Source organism: Aethalodelphis obliquidens, unplaced genomic scaffold, assembly GCF_003676395.1.
Source record: "Aethalodelphis obliquidens isolate GAN/ISIS:26980383/991018 unplaced genomic scaffold, ASM367639v1 scaffold80, whole genome shotgun sequence".
Taxonomy (NCBI): domain Eukaryota; kingdom Metazoa; phylum Chordata; class Mammalia; order Artiodactyla; family Delphinidae; genus Aethalodelphis; species Aethalodelphis obliquidens.
Window position 1 is genome coordinate 2,800,130 of NW_020838024.1, and position 25,062 is coordinate 2,825,191.

The 25,062-nt window shown below is 44.7% G+C and overlaps 1 protein-coding gene across 1 annotated transcript; it reads left to right on the forward strand.

Moving 5' to 3' along the window:
- The first annotated feature begins 1,331 nt into the window (after window positions 1-1,331).
- On the forward strand, window positions 1,332-24,585 carry CAPSL (calcyphosine like). The gene is made up of 5 exons (XM_027092689.1): window positions 1,332-1,426; window positions 16,858-16,994; window positions 20,098-20,275; window positions 20,564-20,773; window positions 24,256-24,585. Exons 2-5 carry the CDS (start codon window positions 16,858-16,860, stop codon window positions 24,355-24,357), a joined length of 627 nt encoding a protein of 208 aa, XP_026948490.1. The 5' UTR covers window positions 1,332-1,426; the 3' UTR covers window positions 24,358-24,585.
- The last annotated feature ends 477 nt before the right edge of the window (window positions 24,586-25,062 follow it).

Sequence of the window (25,062 nt, forward strand, 5' to 3'; positions counted from 1 at the left end):
AGACTCTTTCTCAGTCCTCTAAGAGCTCTCAGTTGGCTTTCCATTGACTTACTGATTAATTAAAAGGCAGATTTATCTGTCATTGGTAGTGCATCTTGTCTAAGTGATTGCTCCTTAATAGCTTATTAGTTTAGCTTAATAATTTCACTTAGTGAAAGTCAAATGAACGGCTTGATACCATGAGGTCAGCTGCAGCAAGAAGGGGTACTTTGGGATGAAATGGCTAATGGTGTGTGGAGAGGAAACTCAGAACTACCCTGGGGTGGCGGTGGGGAGCACATTCTAATCCATGTCAGTGTCAGTACCATCTTAGTGCTTGGTAGTGGTCATGGGCCATAGGCAGGAACCCTCTGGAAACAGTATCTAACCCCCAAAGAGAGAAAAGGACATATTTTTGAATGAGTGGCTTTTTATTTGCACCTCAAATCACACCCTGTTGGAAATCCCCTGAACCAAGACAAATCTTCATTAAAATTCATAGAGAACATCACCCCCTTGACCTCCAGGGCAAGTCTGAGAAGTTGACAAGGCAGATATAGAGTCTATTCTAGAGACTGTAGAAGTCAATGACCACACTTGCCTGAGAAGACATGTAATGTGAGAACAGATCTTCATAGTTCTAGTCTCCCGTTCTTTGCATGACTTCAGGATGGAAGCAAGAGAAGCGGTGGAAATGATGAAGGTATGAGAGATGTCATTGGTACAAATTAGAGAGAGCATGATTAAGGTGTTTTTTTTCTAAAACAGGGCCACTTCTCCTCTGGCAAACTTGTTGTTAGGGAACAAGTGTAAAAAAAAGACAAGAAGTGAAAAAAAAGAGGAGAAAGGTGAAAAGAAGACACCAAGGATGGGAAGAGTGGGAAATGAATCCTATCAGTGTGTGGCTGTGGAGAAGGAGGGAGGACTTTGAATCACCTGTAATTATACCTGCCTGCTCCCGTGTATTGTGGTTTTAAGTCTTACCTGATAATTAGACGCCATCTGGAGACAACAGAAGGGCGGGGAAGAGTTGCCTAAAGAAGTAAGAGAATTTTCTGAACATTATCTTATACAACCTAGAAGGCAAGTTTTGTGTCCTTCTAGAAACCAAACAACTGCCGGCCAACTCCCTGTTGGCTTCTCTCCTAAGGCCAACAGCTTGGGTTTTCACAGTCACTGGATTCCCTAGGCAACAGAAGTGTAAACTTGAGAAGAGGCAAGGCCGGGATAGGGATTGACAATGAGCTGAGCCAATGAGGCTGTAAGTTTGCAGCAGTGATTCCTAGACATCCAATTGGCAGGAAGAGGGTGGACCAGGAGGTGTGAGGACAGAAGGTAAGAGGGAGGAGGCAAAGGGGGATGGGAGGGGACTGGTCCTCCCAGATGCAAAAGGGAGCGTCCATAGTTTCAGTTCAAAGCAACTGTTGGCAACAGGTTACCATTCAAGGTAAATCAAAGTTTTAATCTATTATACTGATTTGATCACTTTTGTTTCATTTTAGCTAAAGAAGAAAGAAGACAGTAGATGTTACCTTCTAAAAAGAAAATCAAAAAGTTGATGAGCCTTCTTGGCTGTCTGTCTAGGGAGGAAATAACTTGGTACTGGGAGAAGCCTTTGTCATCTTTGCATAGAGGTGCTCAGATAAAAATGTACAAAAATAAATTTCTTTCAGTAAAGGGGAAGGAAATAACCATCACTGAGCAGTCACTATGTACAGGGTACTTAACTGTGAAATGTCTGGGTGAATTACTGTAAGTAGCCTGTAAGACTATCGATAAAAGTGAGCTTCAAGAAGGTTAAATATCTCCAAGTCAAAAAACAATGAAAAATTCGAGCTTTGGTTCAGACTTTGGTTTATCTAACATTCTAAGTTGTGCTATTTCTGGGGAACCCTGCCTGCTGAACTGACCACTTAGATAAGAATCAGAATTCTTATTAAACTGACACAGCATGTTAAAAATTATATTAGAGAGTTGATTGGATTGATCATGAAGTTGAGAAGGACCTTAGGAAATGGCAATACCATTTAGCAAGGTGTCCACCTCACTTGCCTCCAGTCTGGGGCATAGTTAAACCATACTAAGTAGATGGAATTCTTTCTTGTTTTTTAAAGCTCTTATTTTTTCCTCAAAATCTTACAACTACAGAAATCTTTTAAATTTGTAACTGTGCATTTTAAATAGTGAGGTTTAAATTGTGAACGTTCATTTGTATTTATATTCAAATAGTAATTATCTAATAACAATAGCAATTATTAATTTCAGTAAGTAGCAGTCTGCTAGTATTCTGTTAAGTGCTGAAGGAGACACAAAGCCTGTGTCTTTAAGGACCTTTTAGTCTAGTAGGAGAGGCAGTCCTGAAAGCAAAGAGTTATGTCATAGTGCAATGTGGATGTATGTGAGCTCTGCACAGATTTTACAAAGGAAGATGCAAGCTGTTTTACTCTGGAGAGAGAGGTTATAGGAGGCTTCACCACAGTGATTCTACAGGGAAGAGTAGGACTTCCCTAAACCAACAAGGGAGGGAGGGTGTTCCTGAAAATGAGACTCCCTGTACAAAGGCACAGAGATACAGAACAACATGGTGTGTTTGGGGAATGTGAGTGTGTCTAGATGCAGAATAGATTTTGGAGGGGTGGAGATTAGTTGAAACGGCTGGAGAGATAGGCAGGGCCAATGTATACATCAAATGCTAAGACATTTGCTCTTTACCTATATACAACCAGGAGCCACCAAGGGGTCTTAGAGTATGAAGTTTGGATTTCCATCTTATAAAGATCACTCTGCTAGTCACCTGGAGGCTAGATTGGAGGTAGGGAACCAGCTAAGGGGTAATTTCAGTAATGGAAATGGGAGAGGACCAGGTCCTGGATTAAGGTGGTATCCATGGCAAAGGAGGCAGGGGAAGGAACAGATTCAGGAGGCGTCAAGATGGTAAAAATTTACAGAAATTGGCTGGTAATTCAAGGTACAGGGTGAAAAGGAGTCTAGGATAATGTTCAGTTAATGACTTGGGAAAATGGTGCTGCCATTTCCTGAGGCAAGGAATAAGGAGGAAAAGATGATGAATCTGGTTCCGGAACATTAAACTTGAAGTGTCTGTAGGTCATTAAAGTGTACATTTTGTATGGAAATTTGAAATATGGCTCTGAAGCTTAGGAGACTGGATGAGTTGGAATAAACATTTGGGATGAGTTGTGATAAACGGTGGATAAGGCTGAGATTACTACGGGATTTATGAGAGTGAGAAGAGGATAAATAACTGAATCCTAGGAAACAGTAACATTTAAAAAGGCAGGCAGAAGACAAGGGAGAGACCAAATAGGTCAGATCTGAGAGGAAGGGAGATAGGAAGTTAGATTCATAGACATTGAGAGAAAAGAGTTTCAAGAAGGAGGAATGAATTATCATAAGAGTCAACTGCTGGGCAAAGTGAAATAGGGGTTAAGAGTGACTGTTGAAGTTGGCAATCAGGTTGGCAATGATGTCCTGAGAGTATGTTCTTTGGAGTGACAGAGTGGAGACCAGACTGCAGTGGACTGAAGTATGAATGGGACATGAGAAAGTAAAAAACAGACTCTTTCAAGTAGTTTGGCTTTGAAGGGTGATAGCTAGAAAGAGTCTAGGGTTGAGGGACCACTGCAGATTCATGAACTAAAGGGAGGAGCTGGTTATAGATATAGAGGCAGGAGGAGAAATATAGGGATGGGGGAGTGAGAGGTACAAACTATTAGGTGTAAGATAGGATATAAGGATGTATTGTACAACGCAGGGCATATAGTCAGTATTTTATAACTGTAAATGGAGTGTAATCTTTACAGTTGTGTAAAAAATTAAAGGTTTTTAAACATAATAATTATAAAATAAAATCCACTGCAAGTACAGAAATAAATAAAGGGGGGAATTGGTGGAGAGGAGGAAAGGGCATACCTGATGGCTGAGGGTCCAGGAGAGGTTGGGATCTATGCTGTAGGTGAGGTGATTATCCTTCAATGGGAGGAAATTCAGCACTCCCTCAGGGGGAGGGAGGACAAAGTCGAGTCTCAGAGACAAATACCTTTGTAGACTTGGAGGAGAGTGGTGTGAGTGATTCATATCTGGTGGATCCATTTTTACTAAGAATTTCAAGATAAGGTGTGGAGGAGAGTAGCAAAGGTTTGAATTAGCCTCTGGAAAGATTGGAAGAAGAATCTAATCAATGTCATGTAAGAGTAGAGCTGCATGTTTCTGAAGGCACTTGCTCACCCTGGCATGTGGGTTTGTTCAGACGCACTTTATAGCCTGCCTTTAAGGAGAGGACATGTAGACAAATTGAGCCAAGTTAGGCATTCCTAAGGCAGTGTGGGAGATTGACAAGGGAGGGCTGAGAAAGAAGGTGCAGGTTAGAAATGGTCAGAATGCTGTATTAAGGTGTCTACAATGGAGAGGGAAGGAAATGGGTCCGGAAAGGAAAACAAGATAGGAAAATGGCTGCGGAGAAAATGCAGGGTCAGGAGTCTAGAGGTCTTGTAAGGTCACAAGTATCTATGGCTGGAAGAATGAAACTGAAAGGTGGAAAGAAAGTAGGTGTTGAATTTTGAACTTCGAGAAGAGACTAGCATTGACTGGTGACAGAATGTAGGAGAGGATCTTCGGAAGCCATGTGAACAGAGTGAGCAGATGAAGTTGGTAGAAGTCAAGGACCTCCAGGAACCTCATGGCTGCATGTTGGGTGGGCTGTCTAGATAAGCTCTGAGATTTCCCAGATTGATGGGGCTACTTGGGTTAGAGAGGAAGTCTGTGAGGCAGGATGCAGAGTTTCAGTGATTTAGGAAGTGACAGAGCCAAAGAGGGACAAAGGGAGGATGTCAAGCTGGGCTGTGCTTCAAAGATGGATGTGAAGATGGTCATGATGTCGAGGTGGAGGGATGCATCCTTAGTACTTAGCATTTGGGGTGAGAAGTATCTTCCTATGAGAAGATTGCTGGATTAGAGGTCCTTATACAAATTCAGGTACCAGTCAGACTCTTGGCAGGAAATGGACGGCTCAGTCAAAAAAGTTTAATGAGGGACAATTTGCAAAAATGTGGATGGGGCTCAGGGACTTAGATAAGTGATGGGGAAATGCCCCAGGGCTGCCACAGTGAGGAGGATGAATCGTCCTTGGACCTGGGGTGGCAGGAGGAGGAACAGGTATCTGATCTCAACAAGAGCTGCCTGTGGTGGAAGATTGCAGTCACTGACAACTGTGGCTTGGCAGAGAGGAGACCATGCTTTCTCCTCTTGCCCTCTGATCTCCTGCTGGTGCCTCCCATGGGTGGAATCCAGCTGGAAGCCTGAAAGCAAAGAAATCAGGTTTATGCAGTTCATAGAGGTCAACCTCCTGTAGCACAGATGTGGCTGGAGAACGGGTCAGGGGAGGGGCTGGGCAAACAGAATACTGAGCTCAGCAGTGAAGATAATTCAGAGACTGAGGAAAATTAGGAGATTTATAGAGGAATAAGGGATTGAGGAAAGACTGTGTGTCTCTGCATGGCAAGAGCTCTTGGTCTTGAGGGCCACGCCTCGCCTGGTAACTTGTGGTGACGGGTGCACAGGTGCAAGGAGGGGGGCGTTTAGTTCCTGGTTTCAGCTATTGCTTTCATCTCTTTAATTGATAAATTCAATAGACTTTACCCTACTGAATTTTCCTTGTAAAATTTTGGTTTTTATTCTGGTCTCAGACAGTATTGTATATTAAAAAAAAATCAAGGCTCATAAAAGCAGTTTTCTATATTTTAGAAACAAACAAGCTGGCATTTGGGAGAAGATAGTGTTACAGGATGATTACTGTGTTAGAGAAAGGACCATAGCTGCCTTCTCCTGACACCTTAATGTCCATGAATATTTTCACCGTTCATGATATTCTTTGGAGCAGATTTTCTTATACATCTCTAGCCATAATTCCATTGTCATCCAGGATCTTGTTTTCCCTCCAGTGTCCCTATATCTTTTCAAAACCTGAAGTTAAATACAATCAAGGTTTTCCAGATACTTCAATGTAGAACATCATTTGAGTGAGCAGGGCTGTCCTTGGTTGAGAGGTGGATTAAAGATGCTCTTACTTTCTTTGGAAACTCTTCTTTTTGTGTATCACCTCTATCATTGACCTTGACCTCAAAAAGAGCTCTTCACATAGAAGAAAGCCATAGGCAAACGCTCTCCAGTAACTTACAATGCCAGTTGTTCTTACTAAGTGTGCTTTGGCTGCAATATTGCTAATAAGCTCGTCTCAGTTTTTATATATGAATGACTTGGGGTGACTACATGGTTCCTTGTGTAAAAAAATGAATATTTCTTGAGATGTTGTGGGTGATTGACAAAAGCCCCTTGGAGAAGTGGCAGGCGCAGAAGATGCCACTCAGAACTTTGGTTCTGCTCCTTACGTCTGAACTGGGACAACCCCTCAATCTCTTTGTACCTCGGTTTCCTTATTTTGTGAAATAGGAATAGTTCCCTCTAATGCATGTAAAAGCACTTTGTAAACTATCAGAATTATTATCAAAAGTTACCTTGCACCAGACACATTTTCTGTTCTAAACAAACTGATAGTGAATAATTTGTAAAACACAGGCTACATCTTTAGCAGAGAGCCTGACAGAGCCCGTGCCCAATAAATGTACCCTCTTGCAGTTAATGATATCTTTGTGTGGTCCCAGGGGGCTGCATGCTGTTTCTGTACAGGACCAGATACTAAATAGTTCAGGCTTTGTGGACCAGAAGGTCTCTGTTGCAACTATTCAGCTCGGCAGTTGTGGGGTGAAAACAGCCACAGGTAACACGTAAGCAAACATGTGTGGCTGTTTTCTACTAAAACTTTATTTCCAAAACTAAGCGAAGGGGCATATTCAGCCTATGGGCTGTGGTTTGATGTCCCCAGGTCTGGTTCATTTTAGATTATGTTTGCCTAAGCTCTGGGTGTCCTTGATAACTGGCTGTGTTAAGGTGATCTTATTCATTTTGGAAGAACAGAGGTTGAGGAGTGAGAAGTCACCAAGGGGCTAATGTTTGCTCCTAGGACTTGGTTTCGTCTTCTTCCCCAGGGTGGTCTGGCGGTTCTAAATGCCTCCAAAACTCTCAGGCTCCAGATGATGTTGTGGAATAAGCTGATCTAGAAGTGCTTACACAGTTACTTTCTGGAAGGACTCTATTTTTTTCTGCCAGGCTGTTCCTCTTTGTAAACAAAACCTGGAGGATGGCAAAGTCTCCGGCCTAAAATTAGGTTTCCCAGCTGTCTTAGATCATTTGGGCTGCTGTAACAAAATACTGCAGACTGGGTAGCTTATGACCCACAGATAGTTATTTCTCACAGTCTTGGAGGATGGAAAGTCCAAGATCAGGCCCCCAGCATGGTCAGGTCAGGGCCCTCTTCCTGGTACAATGATGGCTTCTTGCTGTGTCCTCGCGTGGTGGAAAGGGTGAGGGGTCTCTCTGGATCTTCTTTTGTAAGGCACTAATCCCATGTATGAGGGCTCTGCCCTTGTAACCTAAGCACCTGCGAAAGGCCCCAACTCCTAAAACTACCATCTTTGGGACTTAGGATTTCATCGTACAAATTCTGGGGGACACAAACATTGAGACCATAGAACCAGCCTCCTTTGCAGGAGTGGCCAGTGAGATTTAAGTGAAAGGAGTTGGGTGGAGTCTTCTGGAACCATTTTACAAAAGGCTGACTTTGCTGGGAAGTGCATTCTTCTTGCCCTCACACCTTTCTCTTTTCTGCTGCCTGGAGTGTAGATGTAATGGCTAGAGCTGCTGTAGTTATTTTGTAACTTTAGGCAACTTTGAGGGAAAAAAACAAAACATGGTAAGGTAAAAAAAATAGTAGTTTCTTGAGATGTTGATGACTACCTGAACTGTCTCCAGACTTCTTTTATATGAAAGTATACCTCTACCACTTTTAGAGAAAATTATCCTGTATCCTGTTTCTGTTATGAGTAGCTGGACACAATCCCTACACTGATGTTGGCATTCTGACATTGAATCTTTATCCATTAACACTTCTTTGTTTTCTGGAAGTATCAATTAATACCATGCAGGTTGAAAATACTTAGCTGGGTTTCTAAGTGGCTATAAAATAAACATTAAATAGACAAATGATTCCAAAAGGAACATTTTAAGTGACTGTAAAATAATTATTAAGTAGGTGATTTTGATGACTAATGTTGCAAGATGGCAAGTGGTAGTCAGAGCTGAGGCTTTACTCCCATCTAAAAGTGGACGAAGATGTACACTTGGGGTTTGTCTTTGTAGTGGGTTTGAAATCACTGAGGTCAAGACCTCATGGCACCTGAAAAATGGGATATTTGGAAGTTACATGGTTGGTTCTCAGAGTGTAATCATAGAAACTAGGGAGTTCGGAAGAAAAGTTTATTTATTTATTTATTTGCATTTTGTACACAAATCCGGCCAAAGCTTTGCTTACCTTTGTGTAGTTTAGTTATTTTCTTACTCTGCTTCTTTAAGATCTGGCAGGCTGCCTGACTCAGAATAGATTGCAAGTAATTTCCTGGTAAAACCCCCAGAGACTCAAGGCAGAGCAGAGGGGAAGAGCGAGATGGAGAGAGAGACAGCAAGGAGAGTGCTGTTAAGACAGCTGCTACCTCCAGGTATTCCCAGGGGATGCTCATTCTGACAAGGACCCCTTAACCCTGGCGCCTCTGTGTTTATCTAACCTGGGCTTGTATCACACTGTGTTAGTTACATGGGTCCTTGAATATCATGCTAAGCAGTTTTTCCCACGCTCTTTCATAGCCCAAAATGCAGCAGAAGCTGCTAAATGTTGATGAAATTCTCCTGAGAGAAGAATTTTACTTTACCTTTGCTCCCAGTTCTCAGGGGAAGCTGAGGCTCTCCTCACACTGGATTGCTAGTTATTTTACCCAGGTAAAGGTAGAGATCTAGGGTCAACCCAAACACTGCAGGAATAAGCTTTTGCCAGTTATACCAGTTAGGAATACTTTCGGCTGCAAGTAACAGAGGACCTGACCAGCAATGTATTAAGCCAATAAGGGCTTATGTTTCTCACATGACAGGAGTGTGGAGTCAGGTAGTTGGTTATATCTGTTCAGTAGTTCAGTGATGTTAGGGCTGTACGTGGATATCTCTGTGATTCCCTTGGCCCTTTCCTCACAATTGCAGAAAGCCTGTCACAGCTCCTGGTGTCACATTCTTGTTTAAGGCAGGAAGAGGCAAAAGAGATGGGAGAGCTCGTCCAGAGCCCTCAGCACTTTCAGTTAAGTCTCTTTGGCCAGAGAGACATGGCCACCCAACTGAAAGTGGAATATAGCAGAGAAAAAAGATTGGAATCAGCCAGTTGGCAATTCTGGAAAATCAACTGTAATTCAAATTCAACAAAGCTAAAACTACCCTGAGGAATGTGAACTCCTGGAAGGGACCTTGGTTGTCTCACTCATTGCTGTTGTGTGGCACACAATAGATGTTCAATAAATATTAAATATATGTTGAATTCAAGACCAGAACTAGGGTGAGGCAAGGTAGGTCCCTGGGGCAAAATATTTAAGGAGACACTCACTTTCAGCCTTGAGCAAGTACAAGGTTGATGTCTGTACAATCCTGAGATTTGAGGGTCACCTTAAACATTGTGCCCCAGCCATGTACCTTACCTAGCCCTAATCTCAATCCTGGTTGGATGATTATAAAATGAAATTTCAAGAAGATGTGTGAATTAAACACTTTATAACGATAATATTTATGAAATATTATTCTTAAATTGTGCCATATCATAAACAGTAAATAAGGGATTAATTCACATTCCAAAGGTTGGAAGAAAGAATAAAAGACTATGATTTATCAGACATGGGCTCTAGGGAAACCTGCATATAGACAACAGCTGAAACATGAGTTTTAAACATCTTGAGAAAATGTATTTCTGTGCAGAGAAAATTTGGTAAGATGCCAGACTTCAATGACATCTTATCTCCACAGTGTACTTACGTCATTAAAGGAGAGATTAAATACTGTCATATTTTAAATCTTATGCAGAGGTTGGCAATCCAGACAAAAACCAGATTTTTCATATATTCATACATTGCAAAAATAATTTTAATAATAATTTGTGGGGAAAAAAACCACCTCACACATCACTTAAAACAAGCAAACAATCAAGTAAACACTATAGCTCTAAAAGGAAAGGACTAAGTGAAATTGTTCATCTCTACCAGAAGGAATTTACACTGAGCCTTACAAGCAAGGACCCCGAGGTGAGACACAGGGTCCTGTTTAGGACCCATGGGTGCCCTGCTTTGCTCTGCACTGCTGTCCCCTGTCCTCCTCTGCCATGAAATCCTTTCAGCTCTCCAAGGAATCTCTTCCTTGAAGCCTTGTCTCTTCTTCGTCTCATTTCGTAGTCCTTCTCTGAATTCCCAAAGCAATTTCTCAGCCCCTCGCCGTAGCTCTTGAACACAGTGGCTTTGACAGAAGTGGAGATCAGTCTTGACTCCGCCACTGTCTCACGGTACATTTTCAGGCAAGGGACTTCTATTCAATAAGACCCTCCATGTGAGTTGGCGTGCTGATGTTGTGCAAAGCATGGAGCAAGGGCTTGGTCCCTGGCCTGGTTAAAATGGTCATTCCTGTCCTCTGCTCATGCCTGCTTCTTACCCTGTGCTATGCTATAACCTTCCCTCTAGCCTTTCCCCTCAAGGTCTTGCTACTGCCACTCACGGGTGACTTGGCGTCTCTTACAGCTGAGGTTTTCAGGCTTTGGTGTGCGTTAGTTAAGACCATCTGGAAACGTGAAAGTGCAGATCCCCAGCACTCACACCTAGAGATGTTAATTTGCTGTGTTTGGGGAGGACGGTGGGCATCTTTATTCTTCAATGGTGGTCTCAGCACCCCTGCTGGTCCCAGGTCTTTCTCTACAGCAGGGCTTTACCTGAGCATGACTGACATTTTGGACTGGAGAATTCTTCAATGTCAAGGGCTCTCCTCACATGTTTAGCAGCATCTCTGGCCTCTACTCACTAGATGCCTGTAGCATCCCTCACCCCTGTTGTGACAACCAAAAATGTTTCCAAACATTGTCAAATGTCCCCTAGCAGGCAAGATCATACCTATTTGGAACCACAGCTCTATATCACCTGAAGAATTAGCACAGTCCCTCGCATAGCCAGAGGTGCTAAGGGTCTCTTTAGTTGAATACAGTTCAGCTGGGTTCAGTGAGGGAACTCTCACAATGTCAAGAACATGAACACACACCTGTCATTGTACTTTTCCTGGGGTTTCCCAGTCTCCACTGTAGAAACCACGTCTCTCTTCAAACCGTCTAAATCTTTCATTTCAGTCTCAGGCTACTCGGAGCACTGGGATCTAATATTTATTCCAGAGAGGCACTTTCTAAGGGGAAACGTCCTGAGAAGCCACTTTTTTTGTTTGTTTGTTTTTTGCCATCTACCACATAGTAATAACCAGTTTATTGAATGGATTGGAGTCAGTAGAGATGGCTTAATTTTCTGAATCATTGCCTTCAAACATGTTCTGTTGTAACTAAGGTCCACCTCTGTGTTGCTGGGTCGTTGCTCGACCCACCATGAGAGGGGGAGAGGGGATGGGAGGGAAAGAGGGAGGGAGGGGGAGAGAGAGAGGAGGGAAGGAGAGAGGGAGGGAGGATGTAATTCAGCGTATTACCACTAGAGGTCACCAAAGAAAACCCAAAAAAGTGCTGCCTGGGGCTTGAGAGTTTCTCTCCTCCCCAAGGATTCCGCTCAAAATTTTCTCTGAATTCAAGGGAGAGAAGTTCCATGAACCTCGCCGAGAATCATGAACAGACAGACCTCCATGCATGTTCAGCTTTCCACAACCCATTCCACACGATTCTCGAAAACCAGGCAGAGAGCTTTGGCAGCGGCAGGCAGCTGCGCGCCAGGACAGTGGGATGACGGAGCCTTAACCCGGTCCAACGCAAGGAGGCCTGGCCACCATTGCCGCAAAGTCTCCTTTGACTTTGCTTCCGGCGGCTCCACTCGGCCTGTGCCCCCAGATCTCCAGGTCTCAGCCTCACGGGGGTGGGTGTGGGGAGTGGTAAGCAAGAGCTCTGGGTAGACCCCCTGGGACTTCTCTCCCTTCGCTGCCCGGGCAGTTACTCTCCATCTCGGATCTCTTTATCTTCTCTGTCCCCACCGCCAATACCTTCTTCGAGGCAGCATGACCTCTCACCTGGTTGTCACGAGCGTGGTTTCACCTCCCACTGGCCAGCCTGTCCCACCCTACTGTTCATTTTCCACACTTTATCCAGAGGGGAGGCATACAGGGGCTGGCATGCATGTTCACACGCCCGCTCACTTGAAACCCTTTGTGGTCTCCTGCTGCTTTCAGTACAGAATCCAGACTCGCTACCATGGTGTCTCAGCATCTTGGGGATCTGATGCCTGCTGACCTACCTGCCCAGTTTCACGTTTCTCCAAATTTCCACTTTCCAAATTTCCTCCCAGCCTCCACGGCTCTATCTCACCCCCGCCCCTACATACACCCCTATCCTTCAGTCAGACTAAAATACTTGCGTTTCGTTCGTTATACTCCTTTCTCTCTCACTTTGGCCTTAGCACTTGGGAAATAGTGCTCTCCCTTCTCCTATCCCCGCGACCCTCACCTGGATGACCTCCACCTCCTTTAGGATTAAAGGTTAGACATCAGCTCCTCCTCCGACAAATCTTGAGGAAGCTGCTTAGCCGCCTCTCCTGAGCTGCCGCGGCTCAGCTGTGGGATTGCTGTAAGCGTTGTCTGTCTTTCTCCCTCTTCCCCCGACTCCTAGCACAGCGCTCCGCACTTATTACACGTCTGTTGAAGGAATGGACCGAACTGGCGCCTGACCCAGGGACCTGCGCAGACGCAATGCCAACACGAGGTGGCGCTGCGGCCACGTGCATCGGAGGGCAGCCTCCTTCCTGCCTTGCGCAGGCCCGCCTGGATGGGCCCTGATGTCACCACGCGGGCTCCTCCGTGCGCAGTGAGGGTCCTCTGGAATCAGGGACGCTTGTTCAGTGCTGTGATGCCGGTGACATATGTTTGGGAACAGGCTCTTGCCCTGGTGCCCTCATGCAAACTTCAGAAACTCTGACTATGGCCTTTCTTCACCAAAACCCTACCCCATCCTTCCTTCTTCCAAAGCCCCCAGTTCTTAGCAAATTTTATGTTTCCTGCCTTGCTTAACTAGGGGACTTAAGTACTCAAGTTTACGGTTCTACGCTATTCATTCAAGGGCTTGCTTCTTGGAGTAATCTGCTCCAACTGTTGCCTTGAAAATATCACATGATAACTATTACCTATTTGTTGAACTGGGTCATTAAATGATGAAAAAGGGTAGCTAACATGGGCATTTCAAGTACCATGATAGTCTGGGTGGCAGGAGAGGATGTAATTTTTTCCTGGATATATCAGATTAGACTCCAGAGGTAACTGCTGCATGGTCACTGGGAAGGGTCGGCTGCAGAGATGGGTCAGGTGGGGTGTTTTCCAGGACTCCACCCTGCTCTCCTCTGCGTGGGTACCATCACATTGTGCTTTGAGATGCTTCTGTAGTATTTCACAAAGGTGGTGGAGTACAAAGAGCCCTGCTTGGTCTGAAGCCCTGAGCTTCACTGGTGGCCAGGATTTTGGGGCAAGTTCCTTGACCAACACAAGCCCTAGTTTTCAAGTCGCCAGAGGCAGGTGTGGCACTCGATGACCTTTCAGGGTCCTACAGTCCTAATGGTGTGTGAATTTGTGTGAGCCACACTGACCGTGGGACCTGGACAAATCGCCTGATTTTTGTGCTTGTCAATTTCTTTATCTGTGAAATATGAATCATAGGAGTAATTAAGTCATAGGGTTTTTAAAAATTGAGATGAAATTCACATATGATAAAATCAGCCATTAAAAAGTGTACTGTTCAATCATTCTGTTGTGCAGCCACCAGCTATATCGTGTCATCACTCCAAAAGGAAAGCCTGTCCCCATTGAACAGTCACTCCCCATTGCCCCCTCCTCCTAGGCCTTGGCAGCAACCCATCTGTGTTCTGTCTCTGAATTTGCCTCTTCTGGATAGCTCATATACAGTAAGTCACCTACCTATGAACCTTCAAGTTGCGAACTTTCAAAGATGTGAACATGCATGCCAGCCCCTGTATGCCTCCCGTTGTGTGTACTACTGTACTTTTCAAGGTACTGTACTGTAAGATTAAAAAAGTTTTCTTTACTTTTAGTGCTTGTTTTTTATGTATGGATTATTTGTGTGAAGAGTATTATAAACCTATTACAGTGCAGTACTATATAGCCAATAGTACTAACTAGTATACAGTGCAGTACTAACTATAATACCGTGAGTTGGGTACCTAGGCTAACTTTGTTGGACCTATGAACAAATTGGACTTACGAAGCACTCTTGGAACAGAACTTGTTCGGATGTAGAGGACTTAGTGGAATCATACAATATGTGACAATTTATGTCTGGCTTCTTTCACTGAGCATCCCGTTTTTGAGGTTCATCCTCTATCAGTACTTCCTTCCTTTTCGTGGCTGAATAATATTTCTCTGTAGGGACACACTGCATTCTGTTCATCCATTTGTCCACGGGTGGACATTTGTGTTGTTTCTACCCTTTGGCTCTTGTGAATGGTGCTGCTGTGAACAGGGGTGTATGTGAATTTGTCTGTTTTCAATTCAGCTCAGAGGGTTTTTGTGAGGATTGGATGTGTGCTTACCACACAGTGGGAGCAGACAAATGTTAGCGATTGAAGTTGTTAACATTATCCTGAAGGCTTTCAAAGAGGGCTCCACAGGGTTTCTTCCTCTGGCCCTGTCTCTCGGATCCGGGAGCCAGACCTCACTTTCTTCCACCCTCTCCGCTCCCTTTCTGCTGCTGTGGCTCGTGTGGGAAATCAGGGCAGGTAGAGGAGGGTGGGAAAGTCAGGGGAGAGGCAGCGGAAACGAGGATGCAGAGGAGAGTGGCTGGGACAACGATTGAACAAGTGGCGCTGAGTGAGGGGGAGGGGCAGGAAAGACACAAGGTCCCCGGTGGATTTAGAGGATGAGCAGGGCACGTGAGGGCTGCGTCCCTAGTTGCTGCTCTTACAGTGGGAGGGGAGGGCCGGGGCTGGTTGCTGAAGGGGGTCAGGACCAGGGATGCCTCAGGGCAGGACCACGAGGGCGGGAGTGGAAGATGGCCGGACAGCGCACCGGCGGCCTCGCGCGTGAATCCTGAGCACAGGATTCTGGGTGCAGCTGAGGGATTCTGTGGGGTGGAGTCAGGGCTGGAAGCTGGGGACAAGCTCTGGGAATTGTCACCTTGAGATCAGGTGACAAAGCAGTAACAGGCGAACTCAGGTTTTAAGGAAGTTAGTGCTGCCGGAAAGGCAACCCATCTCTGGAATTCCGGGAACCTCTGCTTTCAGGGCTGGAGGAAGCAAAGGACGGTTCACGTAACTTCAGGCGGAGCAATTTCTTCCCGATGTGGAGCAAAGCGCTGGGGCCTAGACAGGCAAAGGCCTCCTCTCGGCCTGGCGTCCGAGAGCCCTGAGAAGAGCCGCTCCCCTTTTCATCCCTGTGAAAGGCAAGGAGGAGGGAACCGCCGGGTGGCTGTGCTTCCCCGAACCATCTGCTCTGGCCTCGGCTTTCAGTCTGAGATTCCCTCTCTCTAAAGTTAAATAAAAAGTTAAATAACGAGAGCTTTGTGGGGAGACCTTATGGGTTGTGCTGGAGGCAGCAGCGTTCGAGGGCGTGAGGGTTGCCATCGCTGATGGATGAAGAGCCAGCACGTGGGGGGCTGGGGGGAGAGGGGAGCCTCGGAGTCAGCGGCAGAAGCCTTCTAACACCAGTTCTTACTGCACCCTGAATGCTGTTTTTCTGCACATCCGTCAAGCTCTCTTGCTCCTCTCATTCACAACTCACTCTAAAAAAGAAATTTCTAGAATCCCCCATTTACTGGGTGAGTGGGCTCATAAGAAGATTAGTGTTCCTGGAGCAGGGCTGGAATTTAAAGGTCATTTAATCCAATCCTTTCATTTAACAGAGGAGGAATCAGAAGCCCTGAGATTTGTTCCTACCTCACCGGGAGTGCGTTGCCGTCAGGCCTAGATCCCGGGTCTCTAGGCTCCCAGCGTGTGGCTTTTCCACTGTTGTGCGTGTTCTCAGAGCCCCAGCCCGGCTGCAGGGTCAGTACAGTTCGTTCCGTTGCTCAAGAGACCTCGCAGGGGGTGTTGCTTCCCTGAATCTATCCTCTCTCTTATTTCTGAATATTTAAAACACAAAAGCCAAACTGTAGAAAAACGATATATCTATTCTTCAGGAGAGAGAGTCTACTTACCTTTTTTCTGTCCTGAGAACCTAGTTAGGTGTTAATGGGCACTAACCAATTAATACAAGAAAACATACTAATTACTGGTAGGAACCATCAAGGCCCAATACTGAGAATCTCAGTGAAGACAGAAGCAACAAAAATTAATCTTTAGACCAAAAAAGGAGAATATTAAATCTGGAGTCAAAGGGAATATGGAAAATTCTAAATAAAAGAATAAAGCACATAAGATTGGCTCAAAAAGAGTTTGGTGAAATGAGACTTATTTTTTATGGTGGGAAGAGTGCTTCTGAAAGATGAAAGTGTATCGGGGATGGCTGTATGTTTAAAACTATTGTCCAGGCCAGAGATCAGAGGCTCTCAGGACTAGACAAGCAAGGAATACATATGACAGGACATAGTTGGTGTAGCTGAAAGTTGGAAATTCTGGGAGGTTTGAGAAGGTTCTTGTGAAGTGGATGAGAGAGCGTGCTGTGAATTTCCTTCTCAGCGAGGCTGTGGTCACCCTGCCCTGTCAGAGGCAGGCGAGGAGGCCTGAGCCCCGCTGACTCGAATGGATTCCCTCTCAGATGGTGGGGACGGCACGCCACGACCGAGAGATGGCGATCCAGGCCAAGCAGAAACTCACCATGGCCACTGACCCCATCGAAAGGCTCCGCCTGCAGTGCCTAGCCAGGGGCTCCGCGGGTATCAAAGGGCTTGGCAGGTAGGACCTGGGCTGTGGGTGGTGGGAAGATGGAGGAGAAAAGCAGGGTGCAGCCAGATGAGGCGAATTCTGGCTGTGTGGCCTCGGGCACTCACTCACTTCCTCCTGGGTTCTCAGCTCCTTGTTTGTAAAATGCAGAGTTTGGAAGCACTCGTCTCTGAGGTCCCCTGTGACAATTTTTGGTTCTTAAGTGCAGCTACTGGGACAACTTGAGGTGAAGGTAGAGGCGTGTCTAGGTATTAGAGACACCTAGCAGGGCAATGAGAGAAACACTCCCTAAAGCTGTGGCAATAGGGGCCGAATCATCCCAGGAGATTGGAAATAGTTCTCTATGTTATACACTAGGACCTTGTTGTTTATCCATTCTACATGTAATAGTTTGCACCTACTAACCCCAAACTCCCAGCAGGGTTCCGGAGAGGCTGAGAAATGCCTTCTGCATGCCCAGAAAAGGAAATGGATATGCTATAGAAGTGTTCGCTGAGCTTAGGGTCAGAGGTTTGGTGTGAATAAATATGGAAAGTTCTCTAATCTTAAAGAAATTAGGGGCCAAATTAGAAGAAGGAGGAAGGAATACTGATTTAGATGCAGTTGCAGGTTTTGGAGTTCCACCTGTAGCACTGGTGTCTCCATCACTTCCAGGGGCTCCGGAATTGCCTGTCAGATAATCAGCAGCTCACTGCCCATGGGATTCCCCCAGCTCCATAAGAGAACAGCTTCTGTTCCCGGCCCTCTGAGAGTGGGAGTAGCCCTCAGGACTGAGAAACCCGAGTGGAAAGAGATTGTAAGCGTCCTGATGGCAGGTCCTGAGCATTCTCTCTTTCCAACAGACTAAATCCAGTGCCTGCCATGCGCCAGGCATCGTGACATCTTGGGGGATTCATGGGTGAACAAGGCTTCCCCTGGACTCATGGAGGACTTAGACTCAGGACGCTGAGAGCCACAAAAATGGGAATCCTCCTGGTGTGAGAGTTATATGTTAGGGAAATGCAGGATGCCACGCCAGGGGCCTCCAACCTCCCATCTGGAGGCTGCGGCAGGCTTCACTTCTACTGAGCTCTGGCATGTCACTTTCCACAGTCCCCCAAATCTCAGACCAAGCTGAGCTCTGTCAGAAGCCCAGGCTGTAGCCAGGCTGTCACAGTCCAACTGGAAGACCAGTCCACTTCCCTTTAATATTGTATCACTCCACCCTCTACCTCTTTCATCCTGGGGCCACATTCTTGTCCTCGGTGCAAACCCTTCATGACCACCACCCACGGTCCACTTCCTGGCCCATTCAACTGAATGCCTCCTGCCATCTATGCCATCTCCACCCCACACCCTTACCACCCCTCCCACCGTGAACCAGTTTATCGTGAACAGACACCGTCTCATCCTTGGCCCTTTGCTTGAACGTGCCCTCTGCCACCTCGCCTTTACTGGCCTTGCCCTTCCCTAAATTTCTCCTCAGCTCAAGGGTTGGCTGCCCCTTCCCCCTTTTTTTCTTATTATTAGACTGGGATTTTGTTTCTTTGAGGACCACAGAAGTAGAGTGCCATTTTCATCATGTCACATCACGGATGCATGCGTGCTATCAACATGGTTTATCCCTACTGAAGTTGACCTTGGTCACCTGGCTGAGGCAGTGCCTGTCTGGCTTCTCCAGTGTAGAGTTACTCTCCCCGCTGCCTTTCCATGTTGAACTCTTTAAAGGGAAGTCTCTATGCAGAGTCCTACTTAGGGTGTGGGGAGTAGGCTTTGCTCCTTCAGGACAGAGAATGAACATAATTTATTTGAAATTCTTCTGCAGGAGAAACGTCTCTCCTCTCACATTTATTTATTCAATCATTTACTTAAACCAATATTAACTCATGGATATTCATTTTATACTTTGGTTTATAATTGAACACTACTTATTGCTCCAGTTGGTCCAGTTTTGGCCTTGGCAGCTCTTCAGTTGGCTTCTGTGTCCCTTTGAGGTATCCCCATCAGTGTAGAGTTTCTTCCCCCTTACCTTCTGGTATAAGGTACTCCAGTCTCATCTTGCATATTTCCTGCCCCAATTCTAGGATCAGAGATTTCTTCAAGAAAGTCAGATACTTTTACTGGAGAATTGTATTAGAAACCAAGATCTAGGCTGTAGATGTGCTGGTTCTTACTGGGTTGTTACTTCCAGGTCCTCTTAGCTAGAACAAGGAAATATATGTGTTTATACTAACCCGTGTGTGTATATATATGTATATATGTATGTAATCATGTATACATTATATATTAATCATCTATGTTTATAACATGAGTTCCTACTGATGTCTCCAACTCAATCCTCTACCACATGGATCAGATCCTTCTAGCTTACTGCCCTAACTTAGCTATAAATCCCCATTCCAACAGTGAGAAGCCTGGCTGCCACCATCCACCAGCCATTCATTTAATTGTTCAGTGCTAGGGTACCCGTCTAGCAATATGATAATTGTTAACTCATATCTCCACAGGAAATACCTTTGTCAACTAGAGTACAGAGGTTAAGTGCAGTTCTTTTTGTCTTTAGTCTTACAAACTCTACTCGTTTCCAGAGTTACTTAAGTCGGCATCTTCGTCTCCCCATCCCCCTTCAGTGAGATTGCCTCAAACTTTTAAACAACAGTTAGATTCTCTTGTCACGGTCTGCATTCCTTCCTGGGATCCCCTGAACTCCTAACTAATTTTAATGTACACATTAAAGTGTACTCTTTGTACTGTGAGGTTCTATGGGCTTTAGCAAATGCATGTCCTGTATCTCCCATTATAGTATCATACAGAGTAGTTTCACTGCCCCCCAAATCCCCTGTGCTTCACCTAATCTTTCTCCCCTTCCCTTTGTCTTTTTACCACCTTTATAAGTTTTGCCTTTTTCAGAATGTCATATAATTAGAATCATACAGTATATTTTTAAAGGTTTGTTTTCTTTTCTGAGAGACTGGGAAGAGGCTCACCAGATTTGGGAGGAGGGTACAGAGAAGAGTCTAAGACTTGTCTTTTACTTCAGAAAAACCTTGAGAGTGGTTTTCTTCTGAAATCTTTATTCTTACACCTTGTTCTCTGTGTTTTTTCTTCTTCTTTTGTATGTGTGTTTTATCTTCAGAGCGTTTCGAATTATGGATGACAATAACAACAGAACCCTTGGTTTCAAAGAATTTGTGAAAGGGTTAAATGATTATGCTGTGGTCATGGAAAAGGAAGAGGCAGAAGAGCTTTTCCAGAGGTCTGATAAAGATGGAAATGGAACAATAGACTTTAATGGATTTCTTCTCGCATTAAGAGTAAGTGGTCCCATGAATCACCGTATCTACTGGGTTTGGCTTTCGAGTGGTTTGTGTTGGCTGTTGTGAGGCTTGGTTCTCGAAGCTGTTAGCACACCGTGGGGGAGGCTGGCAGGAGACCGAGTGCAGGCTCAGGGATCTTTTGAAGCAGTCATAATGCACATCCTTTAGCAGCACACAAACAATTGCACGTCACTGAGAGGAGTAAGATATTTCATCACAGATGATACAGGAAAAGCTCATCTGCTTGTGTGTGTCTGTGTATGTGTTTCTTTCCTACGTATCTAGCCTCCAATGTCCAGAGCCAGAAAAGAGGTAATTATGCAAGTTTTCAGAAAGTTAGACAAGACTGGAGATGGCGTGATAACAATTGAAGACCTTCGTGAGGTGTACAGTGCAAAACACCACCCGAAGTACCAAAACGGAGAATGGACAGAGGAGCAAGTGTTCCGGAAATTTCTGGATAACTTTGACTCACCCTATGACAAAGATGGAGTGGTGAGTGAAAGAGCTTAATCTAGTGAAATTTCTTCTATCCGATCTGTAATTGTAAATGGGAAACAGACCAAAAACCTTAAAAATACTTATACCATATTTTTTATAAATAGAAGTAAAATGTTTCCTTGGTGACTATCTAGAAAGCTGAGAACAAAAGTAGTAAAAATGTGTGTGTGTGTGTGTGTGTGTGTGTGTGTGTGTGTGTGCACATATATTGGTAGGGGAACCACATACAGCAAAATACCCATCATCTGAAGACTGTGGTATTTTGGTTAAATGTTCTATTTCATGGTTGCCGTATGTACCATACACAACTAGCCTAATTCCAGGGAATTTGATGATAATAACGTACATTTAACTTCAAGATGAGACCATAATTCAATTTTAGAGAACATGATTCACAGAGCATTTCAGGATGCTCATGCCTTTTTCATACACCCTTAGGAGCATCATTTGTCATCACACTTTGCTACATGGAAATGCCATTTCAGGGAAGTGTTCAGTAAAGGGAATGCCAGATAAGAGAATTCACTTTGATTTAATCTTTGGTGGGCTTTGAGATGAACTCGCATTTCTAAACTCCAGTGAACTTAAGGACAAAAGCAACCACGTATCTCCAATAACTGGTGTCTTCAAGTTACAAATGTGTCACTTGGTAGGGTAAGGAATTATACCTCCATAACTGTGTCTAGGCTCAGATGGAAATGTCCTCTGTCTTTTATCAACAGCCAGAAATGGGATTTTTTTTTTTCAGTACGCGGGGCTCTCACTGTTGTGGCCTCTCCCGTTGCGGAGCACAGGCTCCGGACACGCAGACTCAGCGGCCATGGCTCACGGGCCCAGCCGCTACGTGGCATGTGGGATCCTCCCGGACCGGGGCATGAACCCGTGTCCCCTGCATTGGCAGGCAGACTCTCAACCACTGCGCCACCAGGGAAGCCCAGAAATGGGATTTTTAACCCAAGATCAGTTCTGCCCTGAGGTGTCCTGAAGGTTATGGTTATGGGGAAGGGAGTTCTCTGCGTGGCTGAGGCAGCAGAACCCTGGGGAGGGTTACTCCTGACCTCTTAGCCACACAGGAAGGATTTAGTGGGACAGTGAGCTGGAAGCAGAGATGGTAGAAAGAAACAAGCCTTCTCATCCTGAAGGGAATTTCCCCCAATTTTTTTTTCCGTGAAACTTTGTGGTGAGTCCAATGAGCGAGGGTTGAAGAGGGCAGGAAGGAGATCTTTCTGTCCTTTCTGCTGACATTTTCCTGCCAGGGACAGAGAAATACCCTTCATTTTAGCCCGAAGTGATTGCAGAGGTGGATAAAAAAGGAGCCTAGATTCTGTCGGGCAGCCAAACGCCTAGGGACAGAAACAGCAGAACCGTATGTTTTCTTCCCATATGGCTGCCCTTTGATCTCTGAGATGGCAGTGGAAAAAGAGCCAACTGCCATTTCCCCAAATTAGCCCAACTCTACATGGGATCCCAGGGTGTATTTACCTCTTTTCTGCAGGTGGTTCCTCCTCGTTGCTGGGGAAACCTCAGCTGCCCTTTTCTCTAACCCAAGTCAAAGTAGCCAGTTGTTGTGATTCAGCTGATTTAAAGCTCTCACCCCATTTCTTTTGACATTTATCTTCGCAAGCCACATTAGGTTCTCAAATACTCGTAAGGGTTACTGGGGTTTTTAGCAGTTACAGCATTTGATGTCACCTGAATTTCACAGACCCTGCATAAATCCCCAGCTCTGTGCACGTTCACCATCTGGGGAATGGATTCATAATGCAGGTTGCTGGCTGCTCTGAAGAACTGAAGAATCTGATTTTTTTTGTGCTGGGCGTAGGGGGAACAGATGAAGCTCAAGGATTTACAGTTTTAATAAGTATCCCAAATGACTCTTATTCACAGTTGTATTTGAGATCCTTGCCTCTAAAAGATTCAGAAGTGCCTGATTTAATGACTACATACATTATGCACAGGAACCTCATTTAGCATAATTATGAATCTAGGGAATATTTATTGAGTGCTTACTGTCTCCCAGCCATTGTGCCAGGACTTTACAGGGATATTCCATTTAATAGACATAATGAAAATGTTTCTGAAAAGTGATATGCGATTCACACTTTTCCACGTTGAATCATTTTAAATGCCCAAGGAACTGTCAGTATAAAGGAACTCCAGATGGAGCTTAAGGTTGGATAACTGGGGAACGCAAAGGAGGACAGAAATAAAGAAATGCAAGAAAAGAGACATTAATGGTATTCTAATTTTTACCAAAGCTATGTACATATATTATTTAATTCTACTTCCAGACACTGATAAGCGCAGCTCAATTAGTAACTCCATTCAACGCCTTTCTTCCTACTACTTTTTGCTATTTTGGGGGGACAGACAGGTGGAAGAGGTCAGTACAGGGAGAGGACTGTGGATCCTGAGACTTTTTTCTCTGTTCACTTATAATTTCAGCAAAAAAAGTAAGTGGGTCATTCAGCTCATGTGATTCTTGGAAGAGATAGCTATGTTCCCAAAGACTTGGTGGGAGAGGAGTTTGCTGTTATGGACTAGAAAGGGGTTTTGAATTGTTCACGGATTTCACTTTTTGTGATGTTTTCAGTCTCTCACGACACTGAAATTTGAGGGCTAACTAGAAAAACAATACATTTCCAAAACAGCCATCATTATTGTGTCTGCATTCTCCCATATAAGCAAGTCTATACTTGGGGCTACATTCACTGGTTATAGAGATCCAACCAGAGGACAATTATTTCCCTCAATCAACCAATTGTGTCAGCCAATATGGTTGAATTAGAGTGTACGTTTCACCTCCACCTCTTAAAGAATAAATTGGTAACAGTTTTTTCTTTTTTCTGGAAGGAAAGGAAAGTAAAATCCTAGCACAGATAAAAATATTAGTTGAAACAGGCATGGGAGAAGAGAGAACCCAAGGGGGCATGGAGCAGGGGGTATCTTTTTAACTTCCTCTGTGCCTAGAATGAGTAACAGGTATCTTAAAAAAGCATGAAGCCCAGGAGTGTTTAACAAGAAATCTGTTTCCTTACCCATAAGACTGAGCTCCATTTTTTGAAAGGTAAAACATTTCTTGTCTTGACACAAGGACATGAGGTGATGTTTCTGACGTGTCACAGAAAGACGGTATTCACTGTGGTTAAAGACAACTTGTTTCTTATTCTGAGTTTCAGTCTTGCTTACGTGAACAGATGGGCTTCTGCTCTTAAAGGAAGACAAGACCTGTATCTCACTTTCCATTTAGGTTGGTTTGGAAATTTTCAAGACTTTCTTCCCCTCTCCCCCTCGGCCACCCCCTCACTCCATCGTCAACCTCCCTTTTTCTCTTGTTCTAGATCTGTTCCTCAGCTGTGTCCCTAAAAAGCCTCCTTGACTGAAATTTCCCTCCCATTTACAGGTCCTGGAGATGGGCCTCCACTGAAATGGTGAGAAGCAAAGTTTTGTTTTCGTTTCTTACTTTTCCACGGTAGGTGACCCCCGAGGAGTTTATGAACTACTATGCCGGGGTGAGCGCTTCCACGGACACCGATGTGTATTTCATCATCATGATGAGAACTGCCTGGAAGCTCTAAATGTATGACCCGGGCACCAGGGATTTGAGTGCTGCCATGTGGCTCCAAATGATTAAACATCAGCTCAAAACCAGGATCATAGCTGAGTTCACGTTCACCCCAGGGTTTCTTCCGTGCTCACGTACAATGCATTTTCTAGGGCAGAAATGAAGAAACTAAGTATTTAACTGTGACTTCTCTGAGGCTGCTTCTTTAGCTCTAAAATAGGAATTAGTTAAAATAAGGTCCGAAAATCTCCTAGAGCCAGGCTGATATATCCAGGTATCTAATAAACATTAGATTTCTTCCTTGGCCATTAATAAAAGTTTAAGTATTATCCCACCCATGCACCCAGAGTGTTTCTCCATATCCTATTAGATGGTCCATTTCTAGGTGGAAGAATTCACCTATTTTTATGAATGACTATAAATCTTCATGTGCCTCAGTCCCAATTTGGGGACCAGAAGGAGACCTCACATTCGCCTCTATTTCTATAACTGAATGTTGAGTTTCTCTGCCTGTGGTTTCGGGAAGCCTCTGTTTGGCGAATAGATTTAAAATGACTTTTTTGGGTCATTTTAAAGGCTGGTGTGAGACTGGAGACCATTTCCTTGAGCAGTAGAGCCAGGACTGTTTCTGTGGTTAAATTCTGAGGCTGGGCTGTGCTCTCAGAATTTATGTGGGACATCTCAGCTGTGAGTGGGCAGATCATATCAGTGGTCTGCT

Coding starts and splice junctions, on each gene's coding strand:
- CAPSL (XM_027092689.1), top strand. CDS start 16,858: ATGGTGGGGACGGCACGCCACGACCGAGAGATGGCGATCCAGGCCAAG. Junction 16,995..20,097: donor GGTATCAAAGGGCTTGGCAG/GTAGGACCTGGG, acceptor TTTTATCTTCAG/AGCGTTTCGAATTATGGATG. Junction 20,276..20,563: donor GATTTCTTCTCGCATTAAGA/GTAAGTGGTCCC, acceptor CTACGTATCTAG/CCTCCAATGTCCAGAGCCAG.